The following is a 17949-nucleotide window of genomic DNA, read 5'->3' on the forward strand; positions in this document are numbered from 1 at the left end:
TATTGTAGATAGCATATATTTGCCGATACTCTGATGGTTTTTTAAACAAATAAATTTGCGACATATTTATACAAACATTATAATTTACAGATGAAGTAAAGGTATAACATTTGACTTGCGTCTATTTTATTATTTAACACCCATTTACTTTTACAAAAACATATATTGTAGGCACCTTTGAAACATTATTTGTTAATTTCATTAATATTCATTGTCAATATAGACTGGTTGAAAAATATAATCTTATTGCAATCAATCACAGATTATTTAAAATTAACAATAATAACATTATAAAACATGAATATATTCCAACTTATTCCTCTGGAATAGGAGTATTGCAATTCCCATGCCACAATTTCGTTTCAGATTCACAATTAGAGTAATTCGAAAAAACGTCTGCATAGCCACGGTCTTTCCACCATGTGCATAATTGTCTATTCCAACCACAGTCTACAGTATAAATTAATTCTGACTTCTCCATACCCAATAAAGTGTAAAAATCTTGGTCTCCTAAGTGACCCTGAAAATTAATTATCAATCCAATATTGAAATCAAATTTTAAGAATATTCAATAGATGTTATTTGCTTTGATTACCTTAAAGTGGTATTTATCAGTCATAACACTAATACTTTTTTCATTAAGAATACTATTAAATTGTGAGGATTCTCGTAATCTTTCTAAATGAAAGAGTACCATCCCACTGTTATACCCAGGATATCCACCTGAGTAAAACGGCTCACCGAAAGGTGTATCAGGATGCCTGCTTCGATATAAGTATAGAACATGCCTGTAAACTGGTGTAAGCTCAGGTGCTAAGCCAAACAGTGCACTGTCTCCAAAATTTTCAAACTCTTTGAACAAAAGTTTAATATCTGCACGAAACTTTGTATCAGCATCAAACATAGCTGCCAGCTTTTGCTCCAAGGGTGCAACTCTGTGTAAACCTAATGATAGGAAGAACAAAGCATCAGAATAATATGTTCCTGGTTTACTGCTAAAATGTGGAGACATTGAAGAAACAATATCTTCCAATTGAGCTGCCAGTTCATGTACATCGTAATATTGCACCTAAAAATATCACTTGTTACATTTGCTTTGCCAGTTTTAAAGAAACATTAAAGCTAATGTCTAATTTACCTTCATTATTTTTCCTGTAAGAGTTAACACACCCTGTATCACATTTTCTGCTATTATTTTGCTTTTGTCATCGCTTATGACATGAAAAGCAATATCCACAGTGGCTAATCGAAGTAGAGATTCAACAAAAATACGAAACTTTCTTCTCATAGGAGAATTGGAAACAACTTTGCTAAATATACACCAAACATTATAATAAGTGACATTCTCTTTAGGAAATACTAGATCGGCTTTCAGGCTGTCTTTTCTGTAAACATTGTTACTCATGGTGGTTGGAATGGTAGAGTTAACATTTTTATTGAGGTTATGCACGTCCCAAGGAGTTCCGTTTGACGTTTGATAGCAATAAAATATTATAAGAACAACCACAAGAATCGTCAGATTTAACAATACCTTTCGGACGAGCATTTAATTATCCGTTCATCATAAAATTGTTTTGGCTCATGTTGCCTATTATGCCTTATTGTTTCAATCACTGGTTGCACCAAAATGTTCAAAGAACTACGAGTATTACGACTTGCTTGCTGCATTCCATTAACGGGATCCCTCACGCCTGCTTTACCAACAGTACAAGTCAATAAACAATTAGTTTAATAAAATTCTAATGCGAAGCAAATTGAACAATCGGGCATCTTTAAGACAAAGTGTCAGTCCTAATGAGTCAAACGAGCTTAAAAACACTCAAATCGGATGAGAATTAACTCTGTATGTACCATTGTCCCGCATTCTTGAAGAGAGGTCACTTTTGGTTATTTCCACTTCAAGAACGCAGGACAATGGTACATACAGAGTTAATTCTCATCCGATTTGAGTGTTTTTAAGCTCGTTTGACTCATTAGGACTGACACTTTGTCTTAAAGATGCCCGATTGTTCAATTTGCTTCGCATTAGAATTTTATTAAACTAATTGTTTATTGACTTGTACTGTCGGTAAAGCAGTCGTGAGGGATCCCATTAATAGCGTTGTACAAAGTGTCAATGAACTCTTGTACTCAGCTTCGTATAAAGAAAGTAAACAAACTATGAAACCAGTTTTGCTATATGGCTTCGCTATTAATGGTTGCGTTCAGCGCAACCAACAGTTGTACAACTGTTGCGAAATTTTACTAGCTTTTACGCTGAACGCTATTGTTCGCTGGTCAACTTCTCAAACTGTTCAGTGATCAGTCGCCATGTTTTGGAGCGTAATTTGGTCTACGCTCCTTGTGCCCAACAGTTGAGATCTAAAATGTCGGAGCTCACGATTATAAACAATCCAAATCACTTCGCAATGTTTAGACGCGAATATATTCTAAACAATATTTCTGACCAGGTAGATGACATAGAAGAAGTCCATGATAAATTATCTACAGGTGTCTCACTCCTGTATGCCAGATTCCCCGCCATGGCGGAAACGAAAAGGGTTTATATCTGGCCAATTTCTGTAATCAGGCTGTCGCCAGACATATAAAGATGGCTACTAGGGAGAGAAGTAGTGCCTTGACGGCAATATAGACATCTTTATCTACTTTTTAGTGTACTTGCCGTCCAGGCACTACTGTGTCTCTTGATACAGTCACTTCATCAAGATTTAATGAAGCCAGATGAAATAATTTCAGTTTTAATGTGATTACTTTGCAAAATTATAAATGACATAAAAGATTCAAATTAGCTTACTTTTAGGAATATTTTGTTTACTGTCTTTGGTAAAATTTCAAATTTATAAAATTAGAAACAAAATATTTCACTGACAGATTTTTTGAGACAGATGTAAAAGATTTGGCTATTTTAAGCGGATTTTAAGTTTCTTCGGTTCCAAGTTCCAGTAGCGATCAGAATTTGAAAATATGAAAACTGAAGAACTGCAAGACGTGCAAAAGTTGAAACTTTTCTTCTTCAAACTTTCTTTACAGAATGATGATTGGAGCATAGCTTTTAGTGGATGGCTTTACCGAGTTTCTTGGATTCTAACGATGAAATCTGGACCAACTACCTGTCCCATGCAGGAAGCTTCGCAGTATTGATCTTTTGGGAGGAAGTTGGGGGTGGCAGATATAAACACGTGGGGCTGGACCAGAAAGCTCTGCTGCGGTTTCCGGCCACTATCTCGAATATTCCTTCAACATAATCTAATAACTTACCGTGACTAAAAATTTCTACGTTATAACTTGAATTAGCGAGTTTCAATTTTTAGGTTATATTGAGAAAACAAAGATGTCGTTACTGGTTTGATACTCAAAGACATTAAAAATAAATTAAATTAATTATTTTATGGAAAATGAGGAGAGGGAAAGAAGACAAAAGTATGTATATAACTAGCAAAGTTTTGAGGAGAAATGAAAAGATGGAATTTTGAGGAAGGGATCGAAATGGAGAATTGTTATTTCTCGAATGTTACGAGTGGAGAGAAGAGGAACAGAGGGAGGCTGGATGAGGGTTGGATGGGAGGTTAAAGGGGAATGGAAGGGGGATTGAGGAGTAATGGCGTTGGTATATAAGGCACGAGCAGCCAACGTCTGTTGCTGACAGCCCATTACCACTGTACAAACGCGAGTACTCCGTGATGGTGAAAACTCTTCTCCCCAACTACCCTCCCATCCCTATCCTATCCACACCGCATCCCTCCCCTTTCTCTCTTCCGTCCATCTTCTCGTTCAGAACAAAAGGCCCGAAAATTCTACTCGACAAAAATCTAAAATTATTTGACAAATAATCGCTAAATAATGGCTAATTACTTCTTTTCTATCCACAACTTTTTCATTTAAGTTTTTATGAATTATTGATAAAAAAATAGTACTTTACCTAAAAATTGTTAAGAATCGTTGGAATTTCAGGATGAGATCATTTGTTTCATCAATCATTCTGTTCTAATGGATTTATAGCTAATTGAATTGAAATGGTTGAAGGATAAAAAAAATTAGAAAAGAAAGCGTCTTGAGGTTGATAGGCGGAATTCGTATGGAATCAATTTTTGCCGGTGGAGATGGAGGGATTGGGGATGGAAGAGGAGTCGAAAAGGGGTCTAAGAGAGGGTGAAGAGGGAAGTGTAGAGGGAAATCGCTCCACCTCCGCGTGTGCGGAAGCTCCGCCCCCATCGGGGGTGCCCAGGGGCTAATAATTCACGTCACGAACACACCCCACTATAAAGAGTCAACTACACGCAACCCCGCTATCCCCCCCCCCCCCCCCCCACTCGTAACCATTCCACGAGTTTGCCGCATAAATGCTATCCAGTTGCAGTTACTGTTAATTACCGATCATATTTTATAATTTATTACCACACCTGTGATACACGTCCAGCCACCCCTGCCATGTAAATCTGACGAAATTACGCCATTTCAATCCCAAAATACTCAAATACCGCGTCAATTATTGACATTGACCAAACTCTATTCATAACATATAATTGTATATCTTTGCATTTTTCCAGAAATTTTATTCCTATATATCAGATTTTTTTTTATATACAAGACATGACTTCCCGAGAGAAATTTTTAGTTACTAGATCGAGTGGAAATTAGCTTGTGAATTAGGTGTAATATAAGAAGCACAATTGGCTGGTTGGTGGACGTAGTTCAGGAGAAAATTAGAGGGCGCACTGTGTGTGGCGGTGTATGACTGGCCCCGTGAAATTAGCCGCAGTGACATATCGGCCTTTGAGCAGAAAGGGGACCCCCTCCGCCTCCATGCATAGTTACAAAAGCATACAAAACCCTGTAACACCATGGGAAAATCAACTGACGCGGAACTAAGTGGTGTATCATTAATTCCAGCGTGTATGTTTATATCGCACTGGTTAAAGAGCATGGCCAATTCTGCACGACACGCTCTCATAGTCTTACACGCACGCCATCTTGATTTTCTCAGGTTACAACAGCCCTCTTTCTCCGCGTATTTCAGTGTTTCCATAGAGACGAGCAGTGTTGCTAATAATTCATCTTATCTTTGCTTTTCACTGAAATTTTCTTATCTCTCACATTCAATACTTCATTTTCTCATGTCACTGATGTACGATTCCCGTGCGTCATTTTTTTTTTACGCACAAGTGTTATGATCAGAAGGCAAAAAAGGAAGAAAAGTTGTGGACGACAAGCCGGGCGAAAGCCTTTCGTGCCAATCAACAAGCGCAACAAAGCCTACAAAATCGACTTTGCTGTCCAATATCTCGATACAAGCTCGATTTTCGACGCAGGTCCACTTTTCTGGTGATTGCGTGCGAAATGTCAGTTTCTCGCTCTTTGGTTCACATTACTTTTTTTTACTCTCTTCTCTCCTTTTCAACCGCACCGTCATATTCGGTGCCTCTAATTACTCGCGCGAATTGTAAATTGTCAACTGCTAATTGGTTCTTACAGAGGAAAACAATTTTACATTATAATATGAGTTTTTTATACGATTTTAATGCTTCATGTATTTTATTATAGCTAAAACACTGATATTTCTGATCAATCACGACAATGTACTGTTGTAATAAACAAAATACATATCTGCATTGTAGAGCTCAGCGCTGTTTTGTTTAGCTCGCTAAGAGCTTTTGCTGTAATAAAAATACAGTTAACTAAAAAAATTACACTGAATGCTAATGACTTTGGGAATTCTTCATGGATTTCTGATCCTGTATCTCGTTCCGACGGAGGGATGCCGAGTGTCTGGATGAAATTTCGGGTTTTCCGCTCAATCGAGTTTAACCTCCAATTTGCCTTGGGGTGAAAAGTACAAAGAGTCTGAAAAATGAACACGGGATACATCGTCATTAGCATCTAATAAATAGAAAATAAAATTAAGCTAAACAATCTAACATATAAAATCCTCGGCTAATTATAATTCCTGATCACATAATGAACCTGTGAAAGATTCTTACACATAGAAGTCGATGAAAAAAGAGAATAGAACGAGAGAAATTATTTAATTGAGTTTAGAGTTGGAACGAGTGATAGTTTCGGGATGCGAGGCAGGACGTTTTAACACAGATAAAATAGCGAAAAATTCTTGCACATTGACAGTCGATAAAAAAAAAGAATAATAAAATAAAAGAAATTATACTATTAAGCTTGAAATTGGAAGTATTGGAACGAGTGTAGTGCTGGAATGCATGCAGTACGTCGGATGTTTTAACACAGATAAAATTGCGAAAAATACTTACACATTGGTAGTCGATGAAAAAAGAGAATAATAGAATAAAGGAAATTAAATAATTGAGCTTGGGATTGGAAGGAGTAGTGTAGTGACTGTAGTGTTGGGATGCGAGGCAGGACGGTTTAAAATTGATCGGGGTCAGCGTGGCGGTGGTCCTGGAGGCAAACAGGCCAGAACCGCCAAGCCTATTTGGAACACGTGTCTTTGCGCGTTGAATCTTTTTCAAGATCGCAGTGAACAGGACAAAAGAGACAAGCACGCGCCGCCACGCGACTCTTTCGTAAACCCCCGCCCCCCTCCACTCTACAACCCAACCTTACCACGATCGCCAGTAGTCGGGCGCGGCTTGCCGTAAGTGCCAGAAAGCACACAAAGTCTCTTTCCACTCGACAAATCCAAACGAGCGTGAGCACACGATCCCCCCCCCCCCCCCCCCTCCAACATCCATCAGTCCCTATTTTCCTGTCCGGGACCAAGAAAATTGGCCACAATTTAGGGACGCTTCGTTGAACTCGCTCAAATAACGTCAACCGCATTGCTACGCATATTTTGCTCGTTCATCTTTTCGCCCTTTTCTTTATTAAATTAGAAGACTGTAGGATTTCGCGCCAAGTAATAATAGTAAGTCATTTGTATACTTATGTACCATCAGTTTGTAGTAAAATAAAGAAATTTTTATAAGTGTATGTTTACATTTTAAAATGGATGTATTAAATTACTCTTTATTGACCCACCGTTCTCCACTTTTTTATCAGGGACCAAGATCAGCTACACTTCAAGGACTCCTTAGTAAATGCCCTCAATTAACTTCAACGACATTGCTTGCATATTTTACTCATTCAGTTTTACGCTCTTCTCAATGAAATCAACATAATTGATATAAGAATCTTGCCGCTTGCGTCACCTTAGCCAAGTAGTAAAAGTAAACCATAGTAGCGCCACCAAAATTGGCGGTAAATGTAATAAACAAGTTTTTATAAATGTGTGTTTACACTTTAAAATAGTCATATCAAAACACTCTTATTGAACAAAAAAATGAGCCTCATTTTCCTATTCACAACCAAGAAATTGGCCACAATTTAGGGACGCTCCGGTGAACGCATTCAAATAACTTAACCACATTGTTAAGCATATTTTATTTGCGCAACTTTCCACTCATCTCTATAAAAACTTTATAATTAACTTACGCTATAAATTAAATATAAACTTAATGAAAAAAATTGTGTAACAAAATTGTTAACCAATAATAATAACAATTTGACTTTTGAATATCTATATAACAATAGTGTCTATAAATAAAACTTAATTTTTCCCCCAAAAAACTTATAAAATTACATTTAGGAGCGTTTTGGTAAACGAATTATAACTTGTTTGCCATATTATGACAGTTTTAATTCCTTCATTGTGCTACTTATTTTATTTTTTCGAGAGAGACCAACAAAGACTAATAATTTTGTTATGAAACGAGACTATTTAACGCGTTCCATCGAATTAGGTAAAACTTGGGTAAAGAAGATTGACCTGGACAACTTAGGAAATCCCATCGTCGAAGGCAAACATTTAATTCGCGATTACATTATTTTCGATGGGGCATCATGGGCGGCTCCCCTGTCAGCGCCAGGGCGCCCAGGACTGCCGTGGAGATTCTCTTTACGATTCTGCTCAGGCAATCCAAAATCCCCCCTGTAACCCCTCGATAATAGAGATTTCACGCCGCGGGCCCCACTTCGGTTCTCACAGTAGGGGTCACTACCAAGCGGAACAAGGATTGTCAGCTAATAGCCAGGCAGCTACTCTTCACTTTAGGACAAAACTTTCTCAGCCTCCTTAACCGGTACCAGCGCGTGCCCCTAAGTATCTGTTTATAGTCCCGAGGGATCAATTTGTTTGCTAAATTATTTATTGGTCAAATATTCCAAAGAGTTTGCAGTACGAACCACTGATCTGTTTGTTCGTGGACGAGCTGCGGTTTGGGAAAAGCAAACCTCGCGCGCGCGTTTTTCGTCAACTTCAAACAATTCTGACGTTCAATTATTTTTTTTTTACTCTTTAGTTTGTCCCTTTTGAAATTAACGCGTCAATCAAATGACTCCAATCATGTGTTAATTGACAATATATTATATATACAATATACAGAGTTGATATTTTAAAAACATTATTTATTCGCTTGGAATTAATTTAGAGATAGAAATCAATCTAATGGAAGGGGGAGGGGCGATTTTTTAAAAATCAGATGTACCAAAAGTTTTAATTGAAAAAGATTACAGAAGAGTTTTGTTTGGGACTCTCGAGTAAGATAAAAGGGACGTGAAAGAGTGAGCAGAGAATAGAGAAGAAATGTAATCTATCCTAAAAAAAATAGAAAAATAGTAGTATCTCAACAAGATCAGTACTGGAGAGAAACAGTAAGCAGGGGACATTGGTATAAACAGATGCGACTGGTTTTTGCGGGGCCGCAAGTGCCGATGCGGAGCGTGCCGACTCGAGTATCGTGACGAATTTCGAGAGACCATTGTATACCAACAAACCATTATTTATCTCAATTTGTCACGTTACTTCGGCTCTTGCAAACTTGCAGTATTTTTCTCACCAAAATCCCAACGTTCCTCCATGAATCGTACAAATTTACAAATAATTTTTGAAGAATATAACATTCTTTTTTCACAATAATTAATTTTGTCCGTATCGATGATTTAATTGGTGGAGAAAAGGGGGATATTTGTAAGATTTGACGTGGTGCAATGGGATGGTCAATGACAGCCTGAGAATGATATAGAATGCAAAAGAGAGAGAGAGAGAGAGAGAGAATATTAGAATAGCAGTAGAATAATTATGGGCTGGCAGGGATGCGAAGCAGCGAATATTCAAATGAGCTGTGTTCGCCATTGGCACAATGAAAGATCGCGCAGCAATTATTGAAGGTGTTAATACGATGACAATAAGGCCACTCGGTAGGGTTACACAATGAGGATAAAGTTTTGCTCGCGGGAAACTTTTGCCTCCGATCCTACGGGACTTAAGCAGCCCAGATTTCAATTGCTGCCTTGTACCAATAATTGGGATTACCGATTAAACCTCGTATAAATCTCTCCCTTTCATTCCACTCGTACCTCCCCCCCCCCCTCCTCGCTACTGCTCTTCATCCTCCAGCAACTAACACCAAAATTCATTCCTTCTCACCGCAAATCCCCCCCCCCCCTCTCGCTCAATTTGCATATTTTGATGATATCTTGTCAATTGTAACAAGACAACTAAAATCAATTCGTTTCTCCATCATCTACATAGAGAGAAATATTACCTCATAGTAATTGAAACAGTATATTAATTAATCCAATCAAGGAATCATTTGGTGCTGAGTAAACATAGTAAACATTATTCACTTAACTAAAGAATATTTGAAATTTGTCATTTTTACGACTGAAGCTGGTTTCAGTTGGTAAATTTTTAAAAATATTGTAAAGCGAAGAATTTATTCAAGGAATATTGAATTTTCAGTAAGTCTTCTTGGCTGAAAATGCAGGGAGATACGCAATTATGAATAGAGTGTCTTCAGTTTGGTTGGTTGGATTTGGGGTAGTTGTGTGAAAAAATGTCTCGGGAGATGCGGTTATCGTTGAAGAAAAGGGGAAAGGGGGTGGATGGGAGTTTTTAGGGCGATGGACCTTTCGCGTGCAGGAGAGTCAGCCATGGCAGAATTATTTTCGGTCGAAAGGACATCAGAGGGTTTCAGTAAATTGAAACTCCTCACCCTCCCAGAGCGAATAAATCGCGAGAGGCGAAAATAAAATTTCGAAGGCAGAGTAACAATGAGCCGCAGAGTTTTTCGGAGATAAAATCGCTGATTGCGAGCCATTAAGGATCGGCCAATGGGATCGAGAGTTGATAGGCGTCCTTGCCAGGCTGGCACTCCATTGGTCCAGAGTCTCCACCCAGGGGCTGGTATCGATCATCCCCCAAATCTCCACCCTTCCTCGACTATATAAACCCGGATCCCCTGGGATTTCACCGATAGTTCTCGCTTTCCTCGATCCTCCGACACGTTTCAAGGTCACCGAACATCCACCAATTCTCGTGCAGATCCTCGATCCTTGCAATTTCCTCACCGTGCGTATATATTTCTTTGTTAAATGCAAAAGTGAAAAATCAGTGGCATGGCGACACATCCTGCCTATGACTACGAGGATAGGAACCAGAGGATTCGTCACCGGGTTGGAACCACGTCCAGACCCGCTGATTCCACCGTCGCCTGCTCTAGGTTCGATGACTTTCAAAGGTTATCATTTTTTTTCTTCCCCTTTCTTTTCTCCACGCGAAAAGAATCATTGAGCTATTATTAAGACAATATATTTCTCTCTCTCAATTTCTGTGAAGTATAGAATTTATTCTTCATCTTCCTGAAATGATAATAAGATTCTTAATTTAATACCGAATTTTCATCATTTAAGTCAAGTTGATAAGTTTAAAGCATATTTACTATTTGTAAAGGATATTTACTTAGTGACAAATAACTGTTTGATCTGATTAATATTAGCTTACACTTCTATCCATGCACCAGCATTTCTGTGTAATAAAAAGGAAAAAACGTAACTTTAGTATTCAACGATTTTATAACAAAAATGAATAAATTTGTTTATGTGAATATGTTTATCAATTCATTTGTTAAAGTACATCATATATATTTAGTATTCTTTTGAAGAAACTGGAAAAGTAAATAATATTTATTAGATATTATTAAAAAATTCTTAGTTAACATAATTTTACTTTAACAAATTAAACGATAGTCACCATTTATATAATTTTTAATAAATATGAATTTATTTAATTTTGCTTTTAAACTCTGCAATTGTTTGACAAACCACGATGGTCCTTCGGATGTTGTTCTCCTAGTTTCACCACGAGTCGTTTATATCGGGATACAATCGCTGATTTTCTTGAAATGTTCATTGTTTTAATATTACTAACTTGTTTCTTTAATATTATTGAACTTTTGTTCATCTTCGTATAAATGTTTAAGAAGAAATTGTCCTTGGAGCGAGTCTGGTTGATAATTAAATTGACATTGTTAGCTCGCAGTATTACGTCGGGCCGAGCAGCGACATAAGCGAGGAGGATCTGGCGGAATTGCCATCGTGCGTTTATGCGAGTAGATCAACCCAGCATGTAGCGCACACATCGACACACACTCATTCGCCTTTGCACTATCACATGCCAATTTCTACACCAGGTAATTCGAAAAAAAAAAACACCTGCAATTATATAAATATACATACGAGTTAACAATCAAGTCATGTAAATTAATAAATCTGATGAATAACATCGTGAACTACATTCAGATCACAACGATGGAGATTTAAATGGTATAGAGGAAGGTTACTATCCAAATGGAAGTCCTTACCGAATTCAGAGGCACGCGGCCAATATAAGGGAAAGGAAACGCATGCTGAGGTGAGAAATTAAACAAAATAATTTTTCAGCAATTTCTAGGTTAAAAATTAATTGCTGAAACACTTAATTAAAGAGATGGAAGGTGGATTTGGATAGTGGTGGGGGTTTAATGTACGGATTGTCAGTGGGATTAAAATTTTTAGCAGCATCAACTCGGCTTTCGACGAGCTTAGAGTCCACGTGCCAACGTTTCCGTACGAGAAGAGGCTGTCGAAAATCGATACCTTAAGACTGGCAATAGCTTATATTGCTCTTCTTCGGGAAGTCCTTGCTGCTAGATTGGATCCTCTCACCTACGTCGAAAGGTGCCTTAGGGGTGAGATAAATGGCGAGAGAGCCGAATGGAATACCAGTGGTAATTATTTACCATTTTATCTATATCGTTTTATCTCATATTTTGTCAAAGATCTTATACAAACGGTCATCTAATAGTAATTTTGTTCGATTTCATTAATTTGATATGTTTACTATATTTCCCACTCAAATTTTTCTATTCTTAAAAATGACCATTGAATCGTCATTATTTTTAATTTTTATTTACCAGAAATCAATCATTTTCTTTTAAACTTATCTTTTCCAGACTTAACAGCACGCTTGTCATGGATAAACTGGGAAAATCTTGGTGTGAACCCCAATAGGCGGTCTGTACTGACCACCCTAACCTTAACGACCGATAATATGAACTGAGAGTACCAAGAAGCTTGTCCATTGTAAATAATGTCAAGTTGTGGTAGAGTGCCAAAGACCTTTATTTGCGTTAAAACATTTCATTTAAGTGCAATACGAGTGATGATGTATTTCGTATTTATATATGTACCTGTAACGGAATTATAGCGTTAGTTAGTCTAATTTAGTATTTCATTTGGAATAAAATCGGCCATGCCAAACGAAATATATTACACTTATCCGTTGTTTCCTTTTATTGTTATGCTTGTGTGTCTCGTCACAGCTCACGTCAATTTCAGTAATCCATTACTAAATATGAATCAAGTCAGCTCCTAAATTTACCGAATTGCTTGCATCGAAATATCAAGGTGGAAAACAAATCAGGAAATTTTAATTATTTCAATTTTTGCGCAATATTTATTTTACTCGTAGCGATATTGCTCAAATTTGCGCCGAGTGAAATTGTGAGTTCGAAATTGTTCTTTATAGATGGCGTCGCTACGTTCTAAAAAAAAAAACAAACGAAAGACAAAGACGAATTGGTTTTCAAGGTGTTTTTTCCAACGTCATAAAAAAACTTTTACCAAACGATATTACAATGAATACGAGATCAATAACGAGAAAATTGTTTAATGTGGGTGCTACTTACGAAGCTCCAACGATACAAGATGAGAAAGAATGGAAAGAATGGCCCGTACATGGAATGCACGAGAGACCAGTGTATCATCCTCGAGTAACGTTAATTAAATTAATAAACAGTCTCGGATCTTAAGTTTTTTTCCAGGCAGGGCACAGATTTTGAGCAATCGTCCTTTAATCATTTTTAACGTCTATCCTCCTTTGAGAAGTGCATGTCATGCTTGAATTTGGCGCCCAACACAAGCTTCAGCCTCTTTTAGATCCGAGGCTATTATTAGATACGTTAAAAATTATTGATTTAGCTTTTATTAATTTTAATATTAATTGTAGGTAGGTTTGGCAGTGGAATACAATGGTAGGTTTTTCGTTAGCTTGGATGGCCTTTCATACAGAGAAATTATAGATTACCCAGAAATAGAAATTGTATCTGTGGACCCTTATGGTAAGGCAGAGTCAGAAAAGAGAGGCTGCAAACGAAGAAAAATACAAAATAATAGCTCTATAGTGAATAGAGCTAAGGAAAGCTGTGATACAAATAAGAATCTTGGAACTTGCATGCACTCAAGTTTGCATTCTGTATTAACTTATTGCTCCCAAGTTATGAATCCTTCGTATAAAAGTAGCATCGATGATAAGCTGGAATATTTGAAGCTAGAAAAACCTAAGCAAGAGTGTTCAGTCGATGCTAAACAAAATAAAAACTTACCTTCTAATTATTATGCCAACTCTTTACATACATGTCAACAACATCCATTAATTGACACTAAACAAGAGAGAATCTCAGTATTGAATAATTTTTCATCAAGTTCTCCTAGTACTTGTAAAAGTACAAATGTAATACAAAGCAGATTGTACGAGAGCCCATATATATTGCAAGATTCAGCAGGTAAAATTCCTCCACAATTGGTTGAAACAAATAACATGACATTATTAAATGAGATGAGCTCACAAATGAATTCTAGTTACATTAATTTTAACAAACTGGAAGATTCTTCAATTACTGATGAAGCTTTGATGGAATTATCATCAATATATAATCACCCTAGCAATGGTGAACTAGAAAATGACAAGTGGAAAAAAAGTTTATCAATGAATCATCAAGAGAAAAATCCTATTAATTTAGTAAATAAAGGGAATCATGGAATTCCACATTTTTACCATTTACATAATTCTAATTCCAATAATGGTACAATGATGAACAATGAAAGTAATGGCATCAAATTTTTGTCAAGCTATAACTCTAATGTTAGAAGAAATCCAATGAACGACTGTAGATATAGAATTGAAAATTGCAAGCCCTATAACTTGAGTGATATGCATTATAATTCTCTTCATTGTAAAAAAATGCAGATTTATAATAAAAAGATAAATCAGAGACAAGAAACTCAAAGATATTCAATTTCTCAATGTACAGATAAATATAAGTCAGAGTTGGGTGAATGCAGTAATTATTCTGTGAAAAATGATGATAATACGTTAAGGACAGTTCAAGCTATGCCAAGTCAATATTGCTACAAAAATAACAACAGGCTTTCCCACTGCTGTACTAATGTGGGTAATGAACAAAAGAAGATTGACAGCAAAAAGAATTTTGTAATTTTGCAAGAATTACTCGAAAATACAGCTGTGCTTTATTGTGCAGCAAATGGAACACACCAAAATGATGTTACAAATTATATAAATACTTTGGATACTAAACAAAGCTTACAATGGCTGGACAGCAATAACTAGTTTGTATATGCAGCTGAGTGAGCGTTAACTTTTATGAAACTTTTGATTGACATTGTAAAATGTGATTTCATTGCTTATATTAAAAGACATTAAATATTTATTTAAGTTTAATAGAAATTGATCAAATGTTAATTTATAATACCTATTTAATTTTACAAAAAACGTAACACTTTATGCAAACATCAAATATCTAGAATTATCTAAAAATAAATTGTTTATTTTGTGCACATTTAAAGTACATAAAAAAATGGTTTTTTTATTGTTAAGAAGATTCCATTGTTTAAACCGATGTATATAAGAAATATGCATAATATGACACTGACGATATAAAGAAAAAATGGTGCAGAAAGGTTGGTATTCTGTCATTCTTTATTCTGACGTCTTTTACGATGAGAGTACCTGCAAAAATATTAAAAATAAAAACTGTTGTTTAAAAAATATTTCTTCTTTGGTGCATGACTCTCGTTAGTTGACAAATTACCTTCTTCGTTCAGGCTCCGATTCACTAATTTCACTGACGGTCTTCTCGTCAAGCTGATCAGTCGAAGTCCCATCCTCGCTTTCCTCGTATTTCTCCTTCCTACTTGAACTTTTACTCGAATCTTCATTCTTAGATCTATTTCTTTCTCGTTTCTTATCGACTCTATCAATTTCCTTCTTGTCCTTCCTCCTGCGACGATTTTCCTCCTCGCTTTCTTCCTTTTTATGACGTTCTTCCAATTTTGAGGATTTTCTCTTGTCCTCTCGCTTTTTGGATTTTTCTTGCTTGGAATTTCTCGAACTAGATGTATAATACCCATTATCCTGCCTACTCCTGCCTCTTGATTTGCAAATAAAGTCAATTTACATATTTTTATATTAATTTAATGAAATATAATCAAGCAAGAGTCAGTGATTAATTATTTTATTTTTCTAGGTAAACGTGAAACCATTTGAGAAACATTAAATGATTAATTACCGTCTGGATCGTGAAACTTTAGCTAAGGAATCGTATCTATCAGACTCTTCACTGGATTCTTCACTCTCCAAGTAATTTGCTTCAATATCTCTCTCCTTCAGTTTTTTAATTCGCCTATCATGATGAAATTTCTTACAATTCTTGTACATATCGCCTTTGGAAATTATGCTAATGCTACCTCCGTTGTACTTTTCATATTCACGTTTTCCTCGTCCACTCTTGTTCTCAGTTTGAACCACGTACAGTCTGTAGAGTTGCAGCAAAATCACTAGAGTATTTTTGCACGTAAAGAATATGTTCATGTAACTGACTATTTTATAGTGAGTTATCAGTATCAAACGAAAAGCTAGAAAAGGACCATCCTAAAATAATTAATAACGTTGATTTGTTAACAAGAAAAAAATCAATTCGTGTAGAATGAGATCTCCCATTTTATTTATATTTAAAAAATTTTTTAAATATTCAATTTTTGGAATTGATTAAATTTTAATTACTTGTAGGAGCATGTTAAGGGCAATTCCCCAGACGTCGATACTGCAACAACTTGTTTCCGCTTGCACGCGTTTCTTCACTGCACTTCCGGATGAGAGTCTAGATTTTCTAGATTTAGTAGCTGTAAGGACAACAGTAAATTGCATAAGTGACCAGGCCCAGATGCCCAGCGTCAGATATACCAGAACTGGTTCACGTGCAATTTTGTCCTCCTTGAAGGAATCGAAGAATTCAATTATGTCAGCTGCAGTCCCTATGTAAACTAACAAAAGCTGACTTAGCTGATCTCTGGTCAAATCTCCTTTTGGAAGCATCCAACGACCAATAATCAAAATCAGCATTAAAAACTGCTCGATCAAAGTTACCCAGGTCTCGGGGGAGATCTCAAAATCTGGCAATTTGATGTTTACCTAGAATCATGAACGGTACATCGCAATAATTATAATATGTATTTTTTTCATAGCGTTTCTTAACGCAATTCTTTTATGTGTAGAAACTATTTTTTTAATAGTTTAATTGAATGAGAACATTTTATTTTGTATAAATTATATACATACGCCTAGTACTCTCTCTAAATGTTTCAGGTCTTCAGCGGCTAAATTCGATAAATGAAGGCTTTCTGTAAAATTAATGTTCGATTCTCTCGTCCTCAACCTCCTATCGACCTTATCAAGCTCCAACAGCCATATAGCAGGTACCACACTACTTAAATAGAGAAACACTGATGGGCAGAACCTGCAAGCAACAAACAAAACCTTTAAATTATTTTTCACATAATCGCACATTTTATTTTCTTATGTTAACATTCCAAGTAAATATAATGTTTCAGTTTATATATACAATATTAATTATGTTAATCATCTATTTTCTACAGCTATGTTAGAGGTAGATAACGATTTGGTTTGAATTTCAATTATAATAATGCATTCCTGTTGTAGATAAAAATAAGTCTACCAGAAGAAAATGGATTGTATCTGTTAACACGAATTGATCATAAATCTGAAATAAAAAGCGTTGGTGGTTTGATTGCACTAGAAGGAGCTTTTTGACCTGATTTGGGGCCAGCCCAAAGTGGATTCCAAGCGGCTGTTCCTAATGCTTCAATTTCCGTCTGTCAGATCACACAAAACACACCCTATCAGTTCCGATGAATCGTCACTTTTACTCAAATTATTGCATTCTTGCACGAAAATCAAACGTCGTATAAAAATAAGTCTCATTAGCGCAGTATATTGTGCCCGTTTGTAATTTAACGGAATTTGTTTTAGGAGAATTGCGTTTACTTAAAAATTTCATCAGTTCACCGCTTTTATTAACAAAATAATTATTTTGTGTTTTTTTTAAAAAACTAAGATTAACGAAGAGTTTTACTTGCCATTTCCATTCTTGATTTTCTTTTATCGTAAGGGTGAAAATTCCCTCGAGGAACATTAATACGATTGGACAGCAGAGGTACCAAAAAAATGGGTTCTTCTTAAAAGTTGTCACTTGCCAAATAGCAATAAATCCATGAGAGGCAAATACCAAACGTGTGATCACTGCTTTGATGGTAGCCAAAAATTTGGCCATTGTAAATTACCACTATTTTTTTACACTAAAATTACTGTTTTCGTACTTTGTCAGTATATTAATTACTTAGTATTTTTACGTCTATTATCTAAATATTTAGTGAATACAAAGAATCTGCGCGTAATTTATTTAAAATCAAATTAATTATGAACATTACCATAATAAATATATTTGTAATTACAATCACGATTAGTGT

The 17949-nt window shown here is 36.0% G+C and overlaps 4 protein-coding genes across 7 annotated transcripts; 2 read left to right on the forward strand and 2 right to left on the reverse strand.

Annotated features, from left to right (window-relative positions):
• Positions 1-96: 96 nt before the first annotated feature.
• Xxylt (Xyloside xylosyltransferase) lies at positions 97-1872 on the reverse strand. Of its 2 annotated transcripts, XM_066729911.1 has the most exons (4): positions 1532-1872; positions 1139-1385; positions 596-1069; positions 97-520 (listed from the first exon to the last, which is right to left on the reverse strand). In XM_066729911.1, the coding sequence occupies exons 1-4, from the start codon at positions 1666-1668 to the stop codon at positions 314-316; spliced, it is 1065 nt and encodes a 354-aa protein (XP_066586008.1). In that variant the 5' UTR covers positions 1669-1872; the 3' UTR covers positions 97-313. The 2 variants fall into 2 exon arrangements, with proteins under 2 accessions (XP_066586008.1, XP_066586007.1); XM_066729910.1 differs by having other exon boundaries at positions 1139-1688.
• Positions 1873-10187: 8315 nt separating this feature from the next.
• Positions 10188-12594, forward strand: Fer2 (48 related 2). 3 transcript variants are annotated; one of them, XM_066730147.1, is made up of 5 exons: positions 10188-10508; positions 11320-11477; positions 11587-11698; positions 11842-12053; positions 12279-12594. In XM_066730147.1, exons 1-5 carry the CDS (start codon positions 10405-10407, stop codon positions 12383-12385), a joined length of 693 nt encoding a protein of 230 aa, XP_066586244.1. In that variant the 5' UTR covers positions 10188-10404; the 3' UTR covers positions 12386-12594. The 3 variants fall into 3 exon arrangements, with proteins under 3 accessions (XP_066586244.1, XP_066586243.1, XP_066586242.1); XM_066730146.1 differs by having other exon boundaries at positions 10188-10526; positions 11845-12053; positions 12279-12593; XM_066730145.1 differs by having other exon boundaries at positions 10189-10526; positions 12279-12590.
• Positions 12595-12743: 149 nt separating this feature from the next.
• On the forward strand, positions 12744-15067 carry LOC136775405 (putative uncharacterized protein DDB_G0286901). Its single transcript, XM_066730143.1, has 2 exons — positions 12744-13097; positions 13334-15067. The coding sequence occupies exons 1-2, from the start codon at positions 12963-12965 to the stop codon at positions 14732-14734; spliced, it is 1536 nt and encodes a 511-aa protein (XP_066586240.1). The 5' UTR covers positions 12744-12962; the 3' UTR covers positions 14735-15067.
• Positions 15013-17862, reverse strand: LOC136775406 (transmembrane protein 26). The gene is made up of 6 exons (XM_066730144.1): positions 17560-17862; positions 16742-16919; positions 16187-16594; positions 15693-16054; positions 15216-15554; positions 15013-15133 (listed from the first exon to the last, which is right to left on the reverse strand). The coding sequence occupies exons 1-6, from the start codon at positions 17751-17753 to the stop codon at positions 15097-15099; spliced, it is 1518 nt and encodes a 505-aa protein (XP_066586241.1). The 5' UTR covers positions 17754-17862; the 3' UTR covers positions 15013-15096.
• Between the last annotated feature and the right edge of the window lie 87 nt (positions 17863-17949).

Source organism: Prorops nasuta, unplaced genomic scaffold, assembly GCF_024137725.1.
Source record: "Prorops nasuta isolate Cenicafe-Biocafe unplaced genomic scaffold, Cenicafe_Pnas_1.2 PNAS00008, whole genome shotgun sequence".
In the NCBI taxonomy this organism is placed as follows: domain Eukaryota; kingdom Metazoa; phylum Arthropoda; class Insecta; order Hymenoptera; family Bethylidae; genus Prorops; species Prorops nasuta.